At 46.3% G+C, this 20265-nt stretch overlaps 1 protein-coding gene across 1 annotated transcript; it reads right to left on the reverse strand.

The window, feature by feature from the left end:
• Positions 1–255: 255 nt before the first annotated feature.
• BBS5 (Bardet-Biedl syndrome 5) lies at positions 256–18671 on the reverse strand. The gene is made up of 12 exons (XM_069982855.1): positions 18502–18671; positions 12103–12185; positions 11916–11981; positions 11716–11765; positions 10121–10248; positions 9795–9930; positions 8435–8530; positions 6653–6715; positions 4958–5092; positions 2414–2497; positions 1701–1724; positions 256–1618 (listed from the first exon to the last, which is right to left on the reverse strand). Exons 1-12 carry the CDS (start codon positions 18561–18563, stop codon positions 1517–1519), a joined length of 1029 nt encoding a protein of 342 aa, XP_069838956.1. The 5' UTR covers positions 18564–18671; the 3' UTR covers positions 256–1516.
• Between the last annotated feature and the right edge of the window lie 1594 nt (positions 18672–20265).

Genomic DNA, 20265 nt, shown 5'->3' on the forward strand with positions numbered 1-20265 from the left:
AAGGAGCAAATGTATGATGAAGGTGAGGACTGTAGACCTAGTGTGATAAGTAACTACTATAGATGCTATTACCAATGTAGAAGTACCAGAGCTACTAAAAAGGAACAAGTGAATATCTTCATAATAATAGGTGATAGGAGAATCCAGAAAGGACAATAAAAACAAATGACTTGTTGCTGAATTTTTATTTTGCAAATATAATCACTAGAGATGAGCAAACCTTGAGCATGCTCGGGTTGTCCAAACGTTATCCTTTGGCAATTGATTACCAGTGACTGAAGAAGTTGGATGCAGCCCTAGGGAGTCCTGGAACATGTTTTCCAGGTAGCCTTAGGGTCCTATTCCACGGGCCAATGGGGGCCCGATCAATAATGTAAATGTCTAGCAGATCGGCGCTCGTTTACTGGGCCCGATAATCTTTAAGCGAGGGCTGCAGGGACATTGTTACCGATGTCCTTGCAGCCTTTGTTTAAACACAATACTTTACCTAAACATGCTGCAGAGCTTGTCCTGTGCTCCTTCTTCTTCCCGATACTGCACGCAGCAGCAGCTGACAGACCGCTCAGCCAATCACTGGCCGCGGCTGTCCCGGCTAGTGATTAGCTGAGCGGTCTGTGAGCCCAGAAAGGCCGCTCCAAAGCTGCTGCTGTGCGCGGGACCGGAGGAAGAGGGAGCGCAGGAGGAGCCCTGCAACATGTTTAGGTAAAGTATGGTGCTTGTGGAATCTTCGGTCACCCGCCGTTCATCGCTATTACACGCAGCAATAAGCGGTTGGTGCACAATGATTTTAGGTTTGAACCTAAATAAACGATTAGCCGATGACACGATCATCAGCTGATCGTTGTCTCTATTACATGGAGTGATTCGGCCAATTATCGCTCCGTGTAATAGGGCCCTTAGGGCTGCATCCAAATTCTTCAGCCACCGGTAATCAAATGCAGAAAGATAATGTTTGGACAACCTGAGCGTGCTCAAGGTTTGCTCATCTCTAATATTACATTACATCATTATTAGATAACAGTATTAGTTTACTTAACAGTGTTTCCAGAACCTTTTATAATTTACATTTTCTATATGACTGCAGTGTCTGTAGAAAATTGATTTAAATACATGTACATTCTCAAATACTTGGAGAACTACTTAAAGGGAGTGCCATGAGAGTTATATATACATTAAAATACAAAAAATAAATAAATGACAAAATCACTCACCTGTTTTAACTATGCCGAGTCCTACAACCTGGCTCTGCCCCCCTCCCCACCACCTTTGTTTATTTCCCCACAGTAATAACAACCCCCTAATCTCTGGTAGCAGAAAAAAACCATAGCAGCATCACTGGACACCAGAAAGTTAAAACAGGTGTATTCTGTTATTTTAATAAATACTATTTTTCATCTACTTTGGACAATCCCTTTAAGAACTAGTAAAAAGTCTTACAAAATCAGTTACAAGCTAAAATACAAAACTGGTCTTTCCTTATGATCCCTACATATTTTTTTTCAAAATATGCTAAATATTAAGCCATGACGTCCCATAGACCTTGTAGAGTGAAACCGTCCTTTAGCTTCTCAACAGCGAGGCCAAGTTCCTCAGAAAAGACTGGCTCACGATCTTGTTGCTTGTAGAATGGGGAAAAAAAAGTTTCATAAGTCTCCCAGTATATCCTAAGGCTGTACACTACAAATACTGAAATACTGTACCTTGTTTCCATCAGCAAAATAGGCCTGAAAAATATAAACCAAATACACAATCAGTATGACACTGATGGGCAAATGCTAAAATTGGTCTAAAATTGGCCATTGACCAATTTTTAACAAATTCTGGGTAGTGTTCACTTTAAAGTGGGGTTTCTAACTTTAAAAAAATAGAAATAAAATGAACCATCCACAATAACATCATAACTGTGGCCATTGCTGCAACCAAAGGCTGACAAGGCCCAAAGAACTGTGAGAACTTTATAGGTGCACAGGGAACATTATAGTTGCGTATTTGCCTATTTTTCACCCAAAATGTCACAGCAAATGTCATTGCATTGATTTCATGTAGACAAACAGGGGAGGGAGACATGAGAAGTGCAGGTACCATGCTGAGGCAGTGAAATTTTGGGTGAGATCATACTTCTTGCATGTGAGGACTTTACCCTATCTACAATAGTGGTGCACCCCCTAGCTGCATGGTGTATTACTGGCAACCTCTTAATCGTGCCTTCTAAAATAGCATATATGCTGGACTATCGCTACATATTAAAGACTGTGTGAACTGGTGCCGGATTTGTTTCTCTAGACTTGTGTGTGTGTGTGTGTGTGTATATATATATATATATATATATATATATATATAAATTAGGATAAAATATGAATGAAATCCACACCTGTGTATGGCCTAAGGGTCAACCTGGCCTGAAAGCACTTACCACAAATGCATCCGTGTGCTCATCAGCTTCTATCTCCACATCATCCTGAACCTGTTCTACTGTTAGCTCCTCCAGAGCCTGGGGCTGAAAAATAAGATAGAAGACATATGCATTGATCTTCCCTACAGTGCTCAGAGACATGACAGTAGTTTACAGCCTATTTTAAGTGGTTACTATTAATAGTTGTTAAAGTTTTTTCTTATGATTCCTTTAAAGTGTCCCTGTCGTTATAATTTTCAAATCTAAATCAACAGTAGATGTGATATAAAGCAAGTTTGCAATTTACTGTAAATTTCTTTTTTTTTTAGTTATCATGGAAAACACGGCACTTCCTGTTTCCTGACAGTTTTTTTTCTAAAAGAGTCAGAAAAACAGGAAGTCCAGTGTATCCCAGGCCATCTGAGCGCTCACAGAGAGAAAGCAGTCATGTGATTGACGCATTGGGCTGTGATTCTCTGTACTGGCCGGAATTCCTGTGTTTAGTCTGTTTTTTACAACCAGCACAAGTCAGAAAATCTGCCTTCAGGAGACTGGACCTGGATTGCTGGTAAGTACAGTTTTGTTTTACAGCATAATAACGGCAAAAAAAATAAATAAATGTATATTGCATACTTGCTTTATATCATATCTACTGTTGATTTAGATTTTAAATGATATAACGACAGTGACACTTTAAGATAGGCCAGTCTCACACAAACATAATATTGGACATGTTTTCATTTCTATTGCAGCCACAAGCCCTAACCTGACCACAGGTCAGATGACCATGATAGCTGTCAGCTCAGGTCATCAGATTTGTGGTCGGGAAGGAACTTGTGGCCGTAATATGAAGGTCTGTATGTCTGTATTATGTTTATATGAAACCAGCCATAAGCTTAAAGGCTGTTCAGCTGTTAGCTGGGAGGGAAATGGGCAGGTCTATCAAGAGTCATATGAGACTTTACACATTTCCCATTTAAATCAATAGGCTGCCTACAGTATAGCTTGGACCTGGTGGGTCTTAAAGAGAACTGGAAGCTCTTTGTTGCCACTTCAGCTTGATAAATAAGGCTTTTGATCTTTTAACTCTGAATAGCCTTAAAGGAGTTGTGTGGCAGCTATTGGTCATCCTGTACGTGTGTGGGTTCACCAGCATGCGATGATCGGATATACACCAATCCCCTCCCATCTCGGAAAGTACACTTCCAAGATGTGGAAAGACAGGAAAGGCTTTGCCAGAACAACTTCTTTAGGAGCTAAGTGAATATAGGATTTTTTCTGTAATGTACTATAAATACATAAGTGTGGTTATACTTCTTGCTGTCTCATGCCTATGACAGTGAAGAGATGTCACGGACAGTGTAAATGAAGTGTCCTGGGTCACCCATGAGTAAAAGGGCACCTCGCCATGAATAAATCACAGAGCGCTGCACCTTGTCATTTTATTTATGGTACAGCTAATCTTCTCCAGGCAACTATACACATATATTCTTGAAAAGACCTTTAACATGACTCACAGCGCAGTTATGTGCCTCCGTGCCAAGGTATTATAGAACACACATAAGCCTTCCAGCAACTTACTACGTCTGTGACACATGAAGTCTAATAAACTCTTAAAGGTTTATTCCCATCATGTAAAGTGACAGCATATCACTAGGGTATGCCATCCCTTAATGATTAGTAAGGCCCGACCTCTGGGACCCCCACCGCCCCTAATAATGAAGCATTCTCACCACTGATTCACTGCTGTAAAGCCGTCACATTCCTCCCCAGGACAGTACGTCCCAGACACCTAGCCGGGCAGGGAACTGAAACTCTATGTAAGCTGAATTAATGCTGTGTCCTCCTCATTCTCAGGATCAGTGGGGGTCTCAACATTGATCATGGAGCAATAGCATATCTGGATGATATGCCATCGCTTTATGAGACGAGAATAGCCCTTTAGGCATCTGACAAACAGTATGATATGTAAAAAAGGAGTGGGGAGGTCAATTTAAAATCATCTCCTAAAAAAGGCTGTGTAAGGGTAAATAGTGAATGAACGTGTCCTAAGGCCCTGGAGAATTACTTGAGTTAAAGTTATTCTGCTGAAACGCTGAAACTAATCAACGTAAAGCGAATGTACCATCGGTACATTCACTTGAAGTTTTACACATGAATAGAACATTGCCAGAGCGGCCCAGTTCCCACACACAGCGCCGGTCTATTACAAAGCACCGGCCCGGGCTGAAGCACTGAAGTAGGCCCGGCTTGTCCCCAGTGGGAGGAAACCCCCGCCCCTCTAAGGAACGGCTGCTTTAATTCTAATTTTTTATCAGATGATGAATAGGAAAAATCCTGCCCAGGGGCATTCCTAATGGTAAAGAGGGTGGGGAGGAGGGACAGACACTCTAGGCCACACCAATTTGACACAGGACTGCAAGTTTTGTTTTTTTAGGACAATAACTGCATCACCTGCTGAACGGACCCCAGGACAGATCTTGGATTAAAAGCAGCTATATGAAGGTACAAGTGGGGGGAGGCAGAGTCACTTTAAGAATAATTAAAAAGAGAAAAAAAATTTACCTTTTCTTCCATTTCATATTCCACGCCAAATATGGGGCTTGCAGAGTAGACTCTGTGCAGCGAATTGATCTCTTTTACGGAATCCTGGAGCTTCTCTACCGGGTCAATTTTAAAGCCGAGCACATACCCGCCACTCTATATGACCAGAGAAAATGACAACACAATAACAATGTTTCTAGGAAATTATGATTTATATACGTGAAACATTTACTACAAGGTTAGGTCCATATAGGGTGGAAATTAGGGCTGGGCGATATAAACGATATGCCAAAATATCGTCATCAATTCGGTTGACGATATAGATTTTTGGCATATCGTCATATCGCGATATACCACGGAGCGGTAGTGAATAAGCTTCTCACTTACCGCTCCGTGGTACCGCGCTGCAGGGCCTTCCGTTCACGCATCGTCAGCGCGCTAGCGCGCTGATGCGTGTGACGTCAGGTCTCCCAGTGCATGCTGGGAAGAAGACGCGGCCCGTCTCACCTCGCGGACTCCATCAGCCAGCCCTGCAGGAAAGGTAAGTAGCAGAGGGGTCGGGGGCGGCAGATGGCTTGGCATGGGGCTGATGATGGCCCTGGCTGGGGGGACATGATGGCTGGCACATGAAATGGCTGGAAAACAGAGGGGAGATGACTGGCAAGGGGGGGCTGATGACTGGCAACGGGGGGCTGATGACTGGCAAGGGGGGCTGATGACTGGCAAGGCGGGTGATAACTGGCACAAGGGAGGGCTGATGACTGGCACAGGGTGGGCTGATGGCACAGGGGAAGGCTGATGACTGGCAAGGGGGGCTGATGACTGGCAAGGGGGGCTGATGACTGGCGCAAGGGGGGCTGATGGCATAGGGGAGGGCTGATCACTGGCACAGGGTGGGCTGATGGCACAGGGGAAGGCTGATGACTGGCAAGGGGGGTGATAACTGGCACAAAGGGGGCTGAAGGCATAGGGGAGGGCTGATCACTGGCACAGGGGAAGGCTGATGACTGGCAAGGGGGGGTGAGTATACACACAAAATTTTTTTTATATATCGTGATATATCGTTATATCGTGCATGCATCAAATTATATCGTGATATAAATTTTAGGCCATATCGCCCAGCCCTAGTGGAAATGCTGCTTAAAAATATAAAAGCATCATACACTAGTGATCAAGTGGGTGAGTGTTTGTAAATGTCTACCACATGCTGAGGACTTTCTAATTTATTAAATATCCGCTAGAGATAAGCGCAAATCAGGCATGCTGAGGTCAGTTGGAACCCAAGTGTGCAGCATTTAGATATTTAAAAGTTGGATGCAGCCCTAGGGAGTCCTGGAAAACATGGATACAGACTATGGATTTATCCATGTTTTCCAGGCAGCCTTAGGGCTGTATCTATCTTCCTTGAATAAGCATTTATCCCCTACAGGAAAGTTCTGGTTGGTTGGTTACAACTGGCATCACTCACTGGGCTGTTCTCTCACCAATGTAAAAAAGCAGCTATCACTGTTTCCTGCCATCTACAGCAATAACACTAGTCTGAACAAAGCATTTATTGTAGAAAAGCAATACATAATCTTAAACCATGAATCAGTTCATTACATTTTGCTTTCACGTCAGCAAGTATTTAATCCCAATAGCTTTACCTCATATACAAGCATCTGGCATTGTGAAGGTATAAGCAAATACAGTATTATACAAGTCAGTAACATTTACCTGCTGGGAGCTTTCAATCACAAGAGCCAAGCCAAACTTAGAGTCTCGTATCTTTATAGAGCGCTAATATAAAAAACAAACAAACAAAAAACTAAAACAACTATACAGGTACACAATCTATGAAATGCAGTACAATATGTAACATGTAAGCATGAAGGGGGTCACATAGTGTTAAAGGGAATGTATCATTTTAGATTGTTCTTTACTGGTCAGAGCCAGATGCTGGAACATGTTCTTTTTTTCTAATCTTGACTGTAATTTTTTTTATTTATTATTTTGTACAACACTATTGGGATTCTCATCTTGCCTGAGTTATTTTAACAGAATTTAGAGATCTGTTTTACAGCAAGCCCCCTGGACTATGGACAGGACATGTCGCATTCAGATAATTAAGAAAGGCTTCTGGGCATGCTCAGTGACCTTTATGGAGGTCAGTCTGCAGGGAGGTGGCTCTGTTGTGAGCAGCAGCTTCTGTGTGTACCTCTCTTATCTATATACTGGTGTCACCTGTCAAAGTACTCCTGCCTGTGATGATAAGGAGGAGACTGCTGGGAAATGATCTGTACAGAACAGGAAGTCTCAGCTTAAGGCCCTATTCCACGGAACGATTATCGTCCGCATTCGGCTGAAATCGGCCGCTACGGACGATAATCGTCCCGTGGAATAGAGTGCAACGATCAGCCGACATCGTTCATGTCGGCTGATCGTTGCAGTCGCTTGTTTTTCAACATGTTGAAAAACAAGCGACTGATACAGCAACGATCTGCTGCCGTTGCTCCGTTGAATAGGAGCATCGGAAGCAGACGCTGCTGTATCCTATGGGCTGACCGGACAATCAGCGATCCTCCGAGCAGCCCCCCCGCAGCCCCTCCCGCACTCACCCGCTTGCTGCAGCCGCATGGAATAGCGGCAGCAGCAAGCGGGGAACGAGGAGCAAACGAGCGCTGAGTTTGCTCCTCTAGACGGCCCGTAGAATAGGGCCTTTAGTCTTAGGCATAGTGACAAGAATAGTAACAATAATTTAGGATTATTTTAAAATATGCATAGTAAAATAGAAAATTAAAAAAATTCACCAAAAAGATTATTTAAATAAAAATTTTTGGGGGAGTGGAGTATCTCTATAAGAACAGGGTCCAGCAGCCGAATCTTAAAATGTTCAAACCCTCTTAAACCCAACATCATCTGTCTGGGGAGAGTTGGGAGGCCCTCAAATCTGCCATAATTATGTAATGCCTGGAGTTGTTCTTTCAGGTTACAACAGCATTTGGCTATGAGGTGGTATCATAGGACAGTTACATATATGTAAATTACTACATAAGTAAAAGGCATAGATGAAGGGGTATAGTCTGCTCACTCCATAAATTTGGTCATATTTCATTACTGAGTTAATTTATTATGTATCATGATGCAGCATTTCCAATATTCTGACTGAAGATCAAAACAAAACACATCAAGGATTTTTTTTTTAGAAGAAAAAACAGCAAGAAATCAATTTCTTTTTACGTGGAATAGTTTCTAATGGACCGGTGCAGATGGAGAGTGGATTTGTTTTAGTGTCATGGGAAATGGTCTTCAAAAAGGTGCTAGCAGCTGCTCCTGAAGACAAATCCAGCAATCCCATTCTGCACGTGTATTCAGCCTCACTCCTACAGTGTTTCTGTAGCAGCAACAACTGACTGTCTTCCCACAAGATTTAGTGCAAGGAAAGAGGAAAAGCACAGGGCACCGGTAGCCATTCTGTTATGCTTGGCAAAATTCCTATACAAAAAGGAAACAACTTACGATTTGAAGGTAAGGGATGCTGACATTAAAGCTATCGTTCATGTTGGCATGCCAAACTATTCTGACATTAGTTATGAAGAACGTGCCTAAGTTGCCCTGTAAAAGAAAAATAAAAGTATATATATGGAGTTAAAAAAAACAACAACTTAATAACATATATGATGCTTCGATAGACTGATGTGAATTCTAAAGGAAAACTACGGTACTCCATGTCCTGTGCTGTGTAGAGTCAGTGTTGCCATTGGGAGATGGCAGGGAATAGGAATGGCTACACAGTATGATCCAAAACAAAGGAGAAGACAGCACTTCCAAAAGCTTCCAAATGTAATATCACATCAGATGTGCGATGTTATATAACACACAGTGTCATCATTACACAATCAATTAGTGATGTGTCAATTATTAAAAAAAAAAAGGTTAAATATCAAATAACACACAGATGCATGTGGATTGGAATAAACAGTGTATCATACTATAGGAGGACCAATGTACAAATAAACAAATCCATATACAAATGTATATTCATATACCTAAATGAGGTGATACTCTTATCTAAAAACATTAACAAATAAACCCATGTGAGTATACATACATCAGGCAGGTCAGGGGAATTAGCAGGCCGGGAAAACACTGTCTCTCCATAGTGAGAAAGGCTATAACAGCCGAAACGTCACGCCTCTGATGAGATATTAAATATGAAAGCGTCTTCTCCTTTGTTTTGGATTTATGACCTTACGGGCCCAGTTTGGTGAGACGTGCCCCCACCTACAACAGTATTATCCTATCCTTTATCTGTGCTTTTGTTTTGTTTTTTGTTTTTTTTTACACGGCATGATAAATTCTCCTATAAACCTTTATGTACATTTATGTCTGCATCTTCACGTGCTAACATTAGTTAGGATGGGAACACCAAAGTAATGTGGCTTCATTGTAAAACCTAAGGCACCATCCTAGAAGGGTTAGTGCTCCTTTGACCAAGTCTGTCTGCACAAATTAATTTTTCATTTAATCAAATTCATCCTTTTATTCAAATTCCGCACTGAAATCCGTGGAATCCGCGCTGAAAAATTTCAGAGCAGAAACTCACTGCTCAATTCATTTCAATGGGATTCCTCCAGCGGAATTCACCAGAAGAACTGACACGTCAATTCTTCTGGCGGAAAGCGGATCTGCCGCAGAAAATTCAGTGCGGAAATTCCACTGTGCGAACTGCAGAGCGCAAATTCCATTGTACTCAATGTAATTTGGCTTTGCACTATTTTTTCAGTGAGGGATCAGCGCTGAAATTCAGCACTGATTCCTCAGTGTGAACTGGCAGTTATACTAAACTGTACTCAGCTGAATGGTATTTCCTTATTACCTGGTCACTGGATAAGTTCCACACGCCGTTGATCTTGTCATACACTTGTTCCCGAGGAAGGAGTCTCAGTTGCTTATTTTGGATGAGGGCGCCTCTTAGCTTGAGATCTCGGTACATCTTAGACGTTTCATAAGCTCTACGTAAATATAAAAGCAAGCAAAATGATTGAAATACATAATAAAAGCATAACAAACACTCCAGACTTTCTACTGCAACTGTCCCTAATAAGATACATTAGAAACAACCCAAAATCTCCACAATACAGAACAACAGGAAAATGTCACTACCATGAGGAAAAATAACAATGGAAAACATAACATTATTACCTGTGTACAGCAATAACTGAAGTGAACAACCGCGGACTCCCCGGTACCACATTAGTAAATATAAACTCGAAGCGAGTGTTGTTGCATTTAGTCAGTATGTAGAGCGCTTCTGTCTGGCCCCGCAATTTCTAATGGCAAACAGAAAAATATCACAAATTACATTCACATCAGAGCACGACTATCTATCTAATAGAGCACGACTACTTAATACAGCATGACTATCAATCTTATCTAATTATGAAAGGGAATCTGTCAGCTCCAAAACATGTCCAGAGCTCAAAAGTCCAGGAGGCCTTGCCAAGTCGCAACACATATGCCTCCTCCATGCCCCATTCCTTCCAGCTCTGCACATGAATCCATCAAGGCGGGGAGGAGGAGTGCAGGCAGAGACCTGACACCACCTCAATGACACTCGAGCTCTGAGCCTGTCTTCTGTCTGTGGTGCAGATGTTGTAAAAAGAAAACCCTTTTGGTGCGTTTACACAGAACGATTATCGTTCAAATTTTCACAATAACGATCGCATTTGATCGATAATCGGCTGGTGTAAACACAGCGAACGTTCAGGCAACGAGCGAAAAATCCTTCATTGTGATCTTTCAACATGTTCTCAAATAGTCGTTGGTCGTTTGCTAAAAATTTGCAGATCACTTTGTGTAAACAGACTTTCAGAGATTCATCCTATGTGTGAGATGGGCTTAAGCGATCTTAAAAAAGATCGCAATAACAATTTTTCTAACAAATTTTCTAACGATTTATTAGTCTAAATGCTAATCTGGTATAAAAAGCAAATCGTTGCTTCAAAATCGTTATACGATCGATTGGGCGAATTATCACTTCGTGTAAACGGACCATTTGTCTACTGACTAAAGAAAGTTAGTCGGCAAACAGCTATCTCTTCCAATTCCACCTGCACACAAGCATGGCTCAGCTGGGTGTGCAAGTATTGTAAATGGTGAGAGACAACAAAGCCACAGCCAGTCAGCTCTGGTTGTGTCCTGTCACCCCAAGAACAAACCCACCATGCACAACCATCTGCCGCCGAGGGAAAGTCAGGAGACTCCATACACATTAGATGGTTGGCCATTTGGTGGATGAGTAGTTTAAAAGGAAAATTCCAGGCATGGACATGTGTTCAAAACTGCCATGGAGTTAAAAAAAAAACAACAAGCTCCAGCAGTGGCGTCCGCTGTCCCTTGTTCCAGTCCCTGGTCGCTTCTAGATCTGAGGGGGGATCTGTGACATGGTGTGTCAGGCCTGCTCAGCCACTCAGAGGTGGTACACTGCTACAGCCGCTAACTGGCTGAGCGCGCTTGGAGCACCACTTCCCAACTCCTCTTTCTAGACCTGAAAGCAGCCAGGGACTAAAACGGAGGACAGTGGACACCAGCGCTGGAGCCAGGGAGGTAAGTACATGTTGTTTTTTTCACCCACCCCCTCCCCGGAGGTCTGTGTCCAGAATTTTCCATTAACAAACATGATTAAAATGTCTTTTATGTGTTTGTCCCATTCATGCTACGTTATACTTTTGTGCCAACACAGCTCAGAAGAGTTAAGTTTTTAGTTCATCCATGGAACAAAAATCAGCAACACTTACCGAGTTGGCTGTTCTGGTGGTAATGTTTATTATACAATTGTAGCCAACCGCTGGAAAACAAAGGAAAGAGGAAATACAATGAACACATTTCATTCCCAACGGCCGAGGGCCAGTAGCTCATACAGGATATTCATCAATATAGATGAGGCTCTTATATAAACTATCCAAATACACCGACTATACCATACTTGTATACTTACCAAGGTTCACTCTGGGCAATGCTATCGAATGCCAGATGATTCTCAGATTGCTTACTAAAAGCCTCCCTAAAAGAAGAAGCCAGGTATGTGAGTGATAAAAGCAACGTTAAAACGTCCAAGGTCAGCAGATGTATACATTACACCAATAACACAGGCAAATACTTCATACATCTTAATCATAAGTTACCTCTGTCCCCATTGTTCCCTTTGGTATCTTCAATAGAGTCCAAGCAGTCTATAAGAACCTCTCCTGGTCTCATCTTCATTTGTCTGAAAGATAATGCATTGACACAGAAAATAAGACCGACCTTGTGGTGAGACAGAACGTCGCTTTGGCCAGTGATTGGCTGAGAAAGCAAGTTGAGGGGACTGGATGGAGGCGAAAAGTGGCTGGAGGGGAACAGGGCTCAGTGAGTATGCTTTTTTCTCACCTGGCCGCTTGTACCCTCCTCAACCACTTTTGTCAGCTACTAGTGTAAGTAAGATCAACATTACTGCTTATGTGCTGACCCACTTTGCTGGGCTTTCTCAGCCGAGGGGAACACCCTGTGGGCTTTTATTACTCATTCATCTATCATAAAATATCAGTGCTGGAAGGGTAAAAAGGGGTTATCCAGCGCTACAAAAACATGGCCACCTTTCCCCCTACTGTTGTCTTCAGTTCAGGTGCAGTTTGCAATTAAGCTCCATTTACTTCAATGGAACTGAGTTTCAAAACCGCACCCAAACTGGGGACAACAGTAGGGGGAAAGTGGCCATGTTTTTGTAGCGCTGGATAACCCCTTTAATTATGATAAAAAGGTATGCACAGACTAAGGGGCACAAGCCCTATAGATATGGTATATACACTGAAAACCTCACAGGCTCACAGGAGAAAGTCCGCTGCCCACCCCTGGTCTATATGATGGCTGGGAGGCAAAAAAAACGACTGTGAATATATATTCAGTGGTATGTAAGGATACACTTCTGCTACCACCCTTATACACCAAACCAGTGTATGGGATTGTTCTGTATTATTCCAGCTATTTGGAGTCTGATGGCTGAAGCAGCTTACTGTCAGGGCTCCTAATAAGATTATCTACAAGGACAGATGCGGCTGATACCAGAATACACATGTATTATAAGGCCGGGTTCACACATAGCTAGTGAACTGTGTGGCCGCTTCCCATGCACTAGAGATGAGCAAATCTCCAACCCAATCGCTCTGCATTTCATTACTGAAGACTCCCTAAGGCTGGGTTCACAATACGTATATTTCAGTCAGTATTGTGGTCCTCATATTGCAACCAAAACCAGGAGTGGATTGAAAACACAGAAAGGATTTCTGTGTGAACAGAGCCTGTGTGAACAGAGTCTGTGTTTTCAATCCACTCCTGGTTTTGGTTGCAATATGAGGACCACAATACTGACTGAAATATATGTAGTGTGAACCCAGCCTTAGGCTGCATCTTACTTCTTCAGCCGCCGGTAATCAAATGCCGAACGATCGGACTCACACATATTCTAGTTGCGCTCATCTCTTGGTTATACCGTTTCTGCTCCCTGGACAACCCCTTTAAGTGCAGATCTTTTCAAGGTGTGTAAGACCCAAAATGTGTTCTCTTTCCAACTGGCACTTTTTTTGGGCATCGAGGGTGGGGCACCACTATGGTGGACCCGGTGGGGGTTCAGGCAGGTGATTGTACTATTTTTCTTCTAGCCCAAACCCCAACAGCAACATTTTATTTGGCTGGACAATCCCTTTAAATTTCATTTATAAACTGTGCTCAATTCCCCATCCCTGCAGCCGCCCGCCATCAATGTACTCAGCGATCACACTGGGTGGGGGGCTCCAGTAGCATACCTGCGTCCGCCATCACTCTACTCAGCGATCACACTGGGTGGGGGGCTCCAGCAGCATACCTGCGTCCACCATCACTGTACTCAGCGATCACACTGGGTGGGGGGCCCCAGCAGTATACCTGCCATCACTGTACTCAGCGATCACACTGGGTGGGGGGCTCCAGCAGTATACCTGCGTCCGCCATCACTGTACTCAGCGATCACACTGGGTGGGGGGCTCCAGCAGCATACCTGCGTCCACCATCACTGTACTCAGCGATCACACTGGGTGGGGGGCTCCAGCAGTATACCTGCGTCCGCCATCACTGTACTCAGCGATCACACTGGGTGGGGGCTCCAGCAGTATACCTGTAGCCGCCATCACTGTACTCAGCGATAACACTGGGTGGGGGCTGCAGCCTCCGCCATCACTGTACTCAGCGATCACACTGGGTGGGGGGCTCCAGCAGCATCCCTGCGTCCGCCATCACTGTACTCAGCGATCACACTGGGTGGGGGGCTCCAGCAGTATACCTGCGTCCGCCATCACTGTACTCAGCGATCACACTGGGTGGGGGGCTCCAGCAGCATACCTGCGGCCTCCCGCCAGTACTCAGCGATCACACTGGGTGGGGCTCCAGCAGTATACCTGCGTCCGCCATCACTGTACTCAGCGATCACACTGGGTGGGGGGCTCCAGCAGTATACCTGCGTCCGCCATCACTGTACTCAGCGATTACACTGGGTGGGGGATCCAGCAGTATACCTGCGTCCGCCATCACTGTACTCAGCGATGACACTGGGTGAGGGGCTCCAGCAGTATACCTGCGGCTGCCATCACTGTACTCAGCGATCACACTGGGTGGGGGGCTCCAGCAGTATACCTGCGTCCGCCATAACTGTACTCAGCGATCACACTGGGTGGGGGGCTCCAGCAGTATACCTGCGGCCGCCATCACTGTACTCAGCGATCACACTGGGTGGGGGCTCCAGCAGTATACCTGCGTCCGCCGTAACTGTACGCAGCGATCACACTGGGTGGGGGGCTCCAGCATTATACCTGCGTCCGCCATCACTGTACTCAGCGATCACACTGGGTGGGGGGCTCCAGCAGTATACCTGCCATCACTTTACTCAGCGATCACACTGGGTGGGGGGCTCCAGCAGTATACCTGCCATCACTGTACTCAGTGGTCACACTGGGTGGGGGGCTCCAGCAGTATACCTGCGTCCGTCCTCCATCACTGTACTCAGCGATCACACTGGGTGGGGGCTCCAGCAGTATACCTGCCTTCCCTGTACTCAGCGATCACACTGGGTGGGGGCTCCAGCAGTATACTTGCCATCACTGTACTCAGCGATCACACTGGGTGGGGGCTCCAGCAGTATACCCGCCATAACTGTACTCAGCGATCACACTGGGTGGGGGCGCCAGCAGTATAATTGCATCCGCCATCACTGTACTCAGCGATCACACTGGGTGGGGGCTCCAGCAGTATACCCGCCATAACTGTACTCAGCGATCACACTGGGTGGGGGCGCCAGCAGTATAATTGCATCCGCCATCACTGTACTTAGCGATCACACTGGGTGGGGGCTCCAGCAGTATACTTGCCATAACTGTACTCAGCGATCACACTGGGTGGGGGCTCCAGCAGTATACCTGCCATCACTGTACTCAGCGATCACACTGGGTGGGGGCTCCAGCAGTATACCTGCCATCACTGTACTCAGCGATCACACTGGGTGGGGGCTCCAGCAGTATACCTGCCATCACTGTACTCAGCGATCACACTGGGTGGGGGCTCCAGCAGTATACCTGCCATCACTGTACTCAGCGGTCACACTGGGTGGGGGCTCCAGCAGTATACCTGCCATCACTGTACTCAGCGGTCACACTGGGTGGGGGAGCTCCAGCAGTAAACCTGCCATCACTGTACTCAGCGGTCACACTGGGTGGGGGGGCTCCAGCAGTATACCTGCCATCACTGTACTCAGCGGTCACACTGGGTGAGGGCTCCAGCAGTATACCTGCCATCACTGTACTCTGCGGTCACACTGGGTGGGGGCTCCAGCAGTATACCTGCCATCACTGTACTCAGCGGTCACACTGGGTGGGGGCTCCAGCAGTATACCTGCCATCACTGTACTCAGCAGTCACACTGGGTGGGGGGGCTCCAGCAGTATACCTGCGTCCGCCATCACTGTACTCAGCGATCACACTGGGTGGGGGGGCTCCAGCAGTATACCTGCCATCACTGTACTCAGTGGTCTCTCTGGGTGGGGGCTCCAGCAGTATACCTGCGTCTGCCCCCCATCACTGTACTCAGCGGTCACACTGGGTGGGGGGGCTCCAGCAGTATACCTGCCATCACTGTACTCAGTGGTCTCTCTGGGTGGGGGCTCCAGCAGTATACCTGCGTCCGCCATCACTGTACTCAGCAATCACACTGGGTGGGGGCTCCAGCAGTATACCCGCCATAACTGTACTCAGCGATCACACTGGGTGGGGGCTCCAGCAGTATACCTGCCATCACTGTACTCAGCGATCACACTGGGTGGGGGCTCCAGCAGTATACCTGCCATCACTGTACTCAGCGATCACACTGGGTGGGGGCTCCAGCAGTATACCTGCCATCAATGTACTCAGCGGTCACACTGGGTGGGGGCTCCAGCAGTATACCTGCCTCTGCCCCCCATCACTGTACTCAGCGGTCACACTGGGTGGGGGGGCTCCAGCAGTATACCTGCGTCCGCCATCACTGTACTCAGCGATCACACTGGGTGGGGGCTCCAGCAGTATACCTGCGTCTGCCCCCCATCACTGTACTCAGCGATCACACTGGGTGAGGGCTCCAGCAGTATACCTGCCATCACTGTACTGAGCGATCACACTGGGTGGGGGCTCCAGCAGTATACCTGCCATCACTGTACTTAGCGATCACACTGGGTGGGGGCTCCAGCAGTATACCTGCCATCACTGTACTCTGCGGTCACACTGGGTGGGGGGGCTCCAGCAGTATACCCGCCATAACTGTACTCAGCGGTCACACTGGGTGGGGGCTCCAGCAGTATACCTGCGGCCGCCATCACTGTACTCAGCGGTCACACTGGGTGGGGGCTCCAGCAGTATACCTGCGGCCGCCATCACTGTACTCAGCGGTCACACTGGGTGGGGGCTCCAGCAGTATACCTGCCATCACTGTACTCAGCGATCACACTGGGTGGGGGCTCCAGCAGTATACCTGCCATCACTGTACTCAGCGATCACACTGGGTGGGGGCTCCAGCAGTATACCTGCCATCACTGTACTCAGCGATCACACTGGGTGGGGGGCTCCAGCAGTATACCTGCGTCCGTCCTCCATCACTGTACTCAGCGATCACACTGGGTGGGGGCTCCAGCAGTATACCTGTGGCCACCATCACTGTACTCAGCGATCACACTGGGTGGGGGCTCCAGCAGTATACCTGCCATCACTGTACTCAGCGATCACACTGGGTGGGGGCTCCAGCAGTATACCTGCCATCACTGTACTCAGCGATCACACTGGGTGGGGGCTCCAGCAGTATACCTGCCATCACTGTACTCAGCGTTCACACTGGGTGGGGGCTCCAGCAGTATACCTGCCATCACTGTACTCAGCGATCACACTGGGTGGGGGCTCCAGCAGTATACCTGCCATCACTGTACTCAGCGATCACACTGGGTGGGGGCTCCAGCAGTATACCTGCCATCACTGTACTCAGCGATCACACTGGGTGGGGGCTCCAGCAGTATACCTGCCATCACTGTACTCAGCGATCACACTGGGTGGGGGCTCCAGCAGTATACCTGCCATCACTGTACTCAGCGGTCACACTGGGTGGGGGCTCCAGCAGTATACCTGCCATCACTGTACTCAGCGATCACACTGGGTGGGGGCTCCAGCAGTATACCTGCCATCACTGTACTCAGCGTTCACACTGGGTGGGGGCTCCAGCAGTATACCTGCCATCACTGTACTCAGCGATCACACTGGGTGGGGGCTCCAGCAGTATACCTGCCATCACTGTACTCAGCGGTCACACTGGGTGGGGGAGCTCCAGCAGTAAACCTGCCATCACTGTACTCAGCGATCACACTGGGTGGGGGCTCCAGCAGTATACCTGCCATCACTGTACTCAGCGATCACACTGGGTGGGGGCTCCAGCAGTATACCTGCCATCACTGTACTCAGCGATCACACTGGGTGGGGGCTCCAGCAGTATACCTGCCATCACTGTACTCAGCGATCACACTGGGTGGGGGCTCCAGCAGTATACCTGCCATCACTGTACTCAGCGATCACACTGGGTGGGGGCTCCAGCAGTATACCTGCCATCACTGTACTCAGCGATCACACTGGGTGGGGGCTCCAGCAGTAAACCTGCCATCACTGTACTCAGCGATCACACTGGGTGGGGGCTCCAGCAGTATACCTGCCATCACTGTACTCAGCGATCACACTGGGTGGGGGCTCCAGCAGTATACCTGCCATCACTGTACTCAGCGATCACACTGGGTGGGGGCTCCAGCAGTATACCCACATACAGCACACTATAGCACTGCCCAGCCCCAGACACCACTTGGGGGCGCTCTCTTGTTATTTGTTGGAACATGTTACTTGCTATGCAAATGCTGATCACATGACCAAGGCAAAGTGACGTCTTTGAGGGCACGCTGCGACTTGTAGTACAACTGCTACTACTATAGCAGATTGAATTTTTTAACAGTGTGTACTCACTGGGGCGATATATCAAACCGGACATCCCGGTCCTCCCACAGGGCATCCAGGACGGACAACATGCTGAGCTAAGGTTCCCGGCCTGTACGGAGAAAACGCAATGAAGCCGGACCAGGTTACCAAGACGACCAGCTTCCGTACAGCGCATGCGCGTTGACTGACGGTAATCTACCATCTCGCAGCGTCGGAAGGTCACGTGACACTCTCGGAAGCTTTGCGCACGCGCAGCAGCTACGTCTTGAACATTATTATTGCTGAGAATATGCGCAGAAATGTACTCTGCTGCCCCCTGCTGTTCAATGTGATGTGTATCAATAATAAGGAAAATACAGATGAACAATAAATTGAAGAGAATAAAATGGAGTATAAGGGTGCATGAAGGGGTGCTGCTAGGGGGCAGAGGTTGTGATGACAATAAGGTCATCACTGTGATGTATCGGGGTTCTTCCTTTTAATTAGTGCACCCATACCTTCCACCTGTTGTGATAAGGTTTTCAGGATGGTTGGGGGTTGTGTATATATGATGTATATATGGTGGCGTCCATGTTGGCATGATATGCTATGGTGTGTCACTGTCACTTTAACCCCTTAGGGACACAGCCAGGTTCGGCGTTTATAACACGGCCAAATTTTTCAAATTTGATATGTGTAACTTTATGTATCAATAATTTTTTTCTGTGACATATTCTACTTTATGTTAGTGGTAAATTTGCGTTGATACCATAAGAATTTTTTTGTGAAAAACTCCAAAATGTTGTGAAAAGTAAAAAAAAACAAAACCAAACCATTTTTCTACATTTGAAAGTCTTTGCCAATAAGGAAAACAGTAATACTACATAATTTATTTATTGATTCATATCTATAACATGTCTACCTTATATTAACATCATTTGGTGATTGTGCTTTTACTTTTTAAGGATGTTAGAGGTCGTAAATATTTAGTAGCAATTTTCAAATTTCTTCATGAAAATTTGAAACTCAGAAATTCTTTAGGAACCAGTTCAGTTTTGAAGTATATTGTAGAATCCTGTATACAAGAAACCCCCAAAATTTACCCCATTTTTAAATCTTCACCCTTTCAAGTATTCACATTTTTCATACAGTTTTTTTTAACCCTTTGGGCATTTCACAGGAATAACTGCAAAGTAACAAAGAATAGTTAAATTTAGCATTTTCTTTGCAGAGATTCGAATGTAACCTTATGTGGGGGGCACTTTGAGTTTGGTCCTGTGACATTGGGGTTGCAGGGCCATTCCATGGCCTCCCTTCCCTGTTTGTGCAGGCTTTGCAGGGTTAGCGGTCGCTGACCGACACAGTGTGGAGATACCCATGTAAACCTGGAGACCGGCATGTGGTACATGGGGCAATATGGTTTGATCAAATTATATACCAACATCCTGGCGTTGGTTTTTAAATGTAGTTGAGTGGCATTGGTATCAGCCATAGGTGTGAGGTGCAGCAGCTCCTTTCTCTCCATGTCGTATTTTATTTTTCTCCCTTTTCTGAGCAGTTGGCACTCCTCTTCATAAGACCCACATGACCCAAATTAGCAGGATACACCTGTGCTCACATGTCAGTACCTTCTATCTCTCCCATTCTACCTGCAGCAGTAATGGTGGGTACAAGAGCATATTCACACTTGTGTTATTTGTCGGCAGCTTTCTCAGCCGGTGGTGCCAACTGGCTTTGGGGGGGCACTTTGGGTTTGGTCCTGTGACATTGGGATTGCAGGGGCATTCTATGGCCTCCCTTCCCTGCTTGTGC

The sequence above is a fragment of the Dendropsophus ebraccatus genome, chromosome 9, assembly GCF_027789765.1.
Source record: "Dendropsophus ebraccatus isolate aDenEbr1 chromosome 9, aDenEbr1.pat, whole genome shotgun sequence".
NCBI lineage: Eukaryota > Metazoa > Chordata > Amphibia > Anura > Hylidae > Dendropsophus > Dendropsophus ebraccatus.

Coding starts and splice junctions, on each gene's coding strand:
- BBS5 (XM_069982855.1), bottom strand. CDS start 18,563: ATGTTGTCCGTCCTGGATGCCCTGTGGGAGGACCGGGATGTCCGGTTT. Junction 12,186..18,501: donor CGGTTTGATATATCGCCCCA/GTGAGTACACAC, acceptor ATTATCTTTCAG/ACAAATGAAGATGAGACCAG. Junction 2,498..4,957: donor AATATGAAATGGAAGAAAAG/GTAAATTTTTTT, acceptor CTTATTTTTCAG/CCCCAGGCTCTGGAGGAGCT.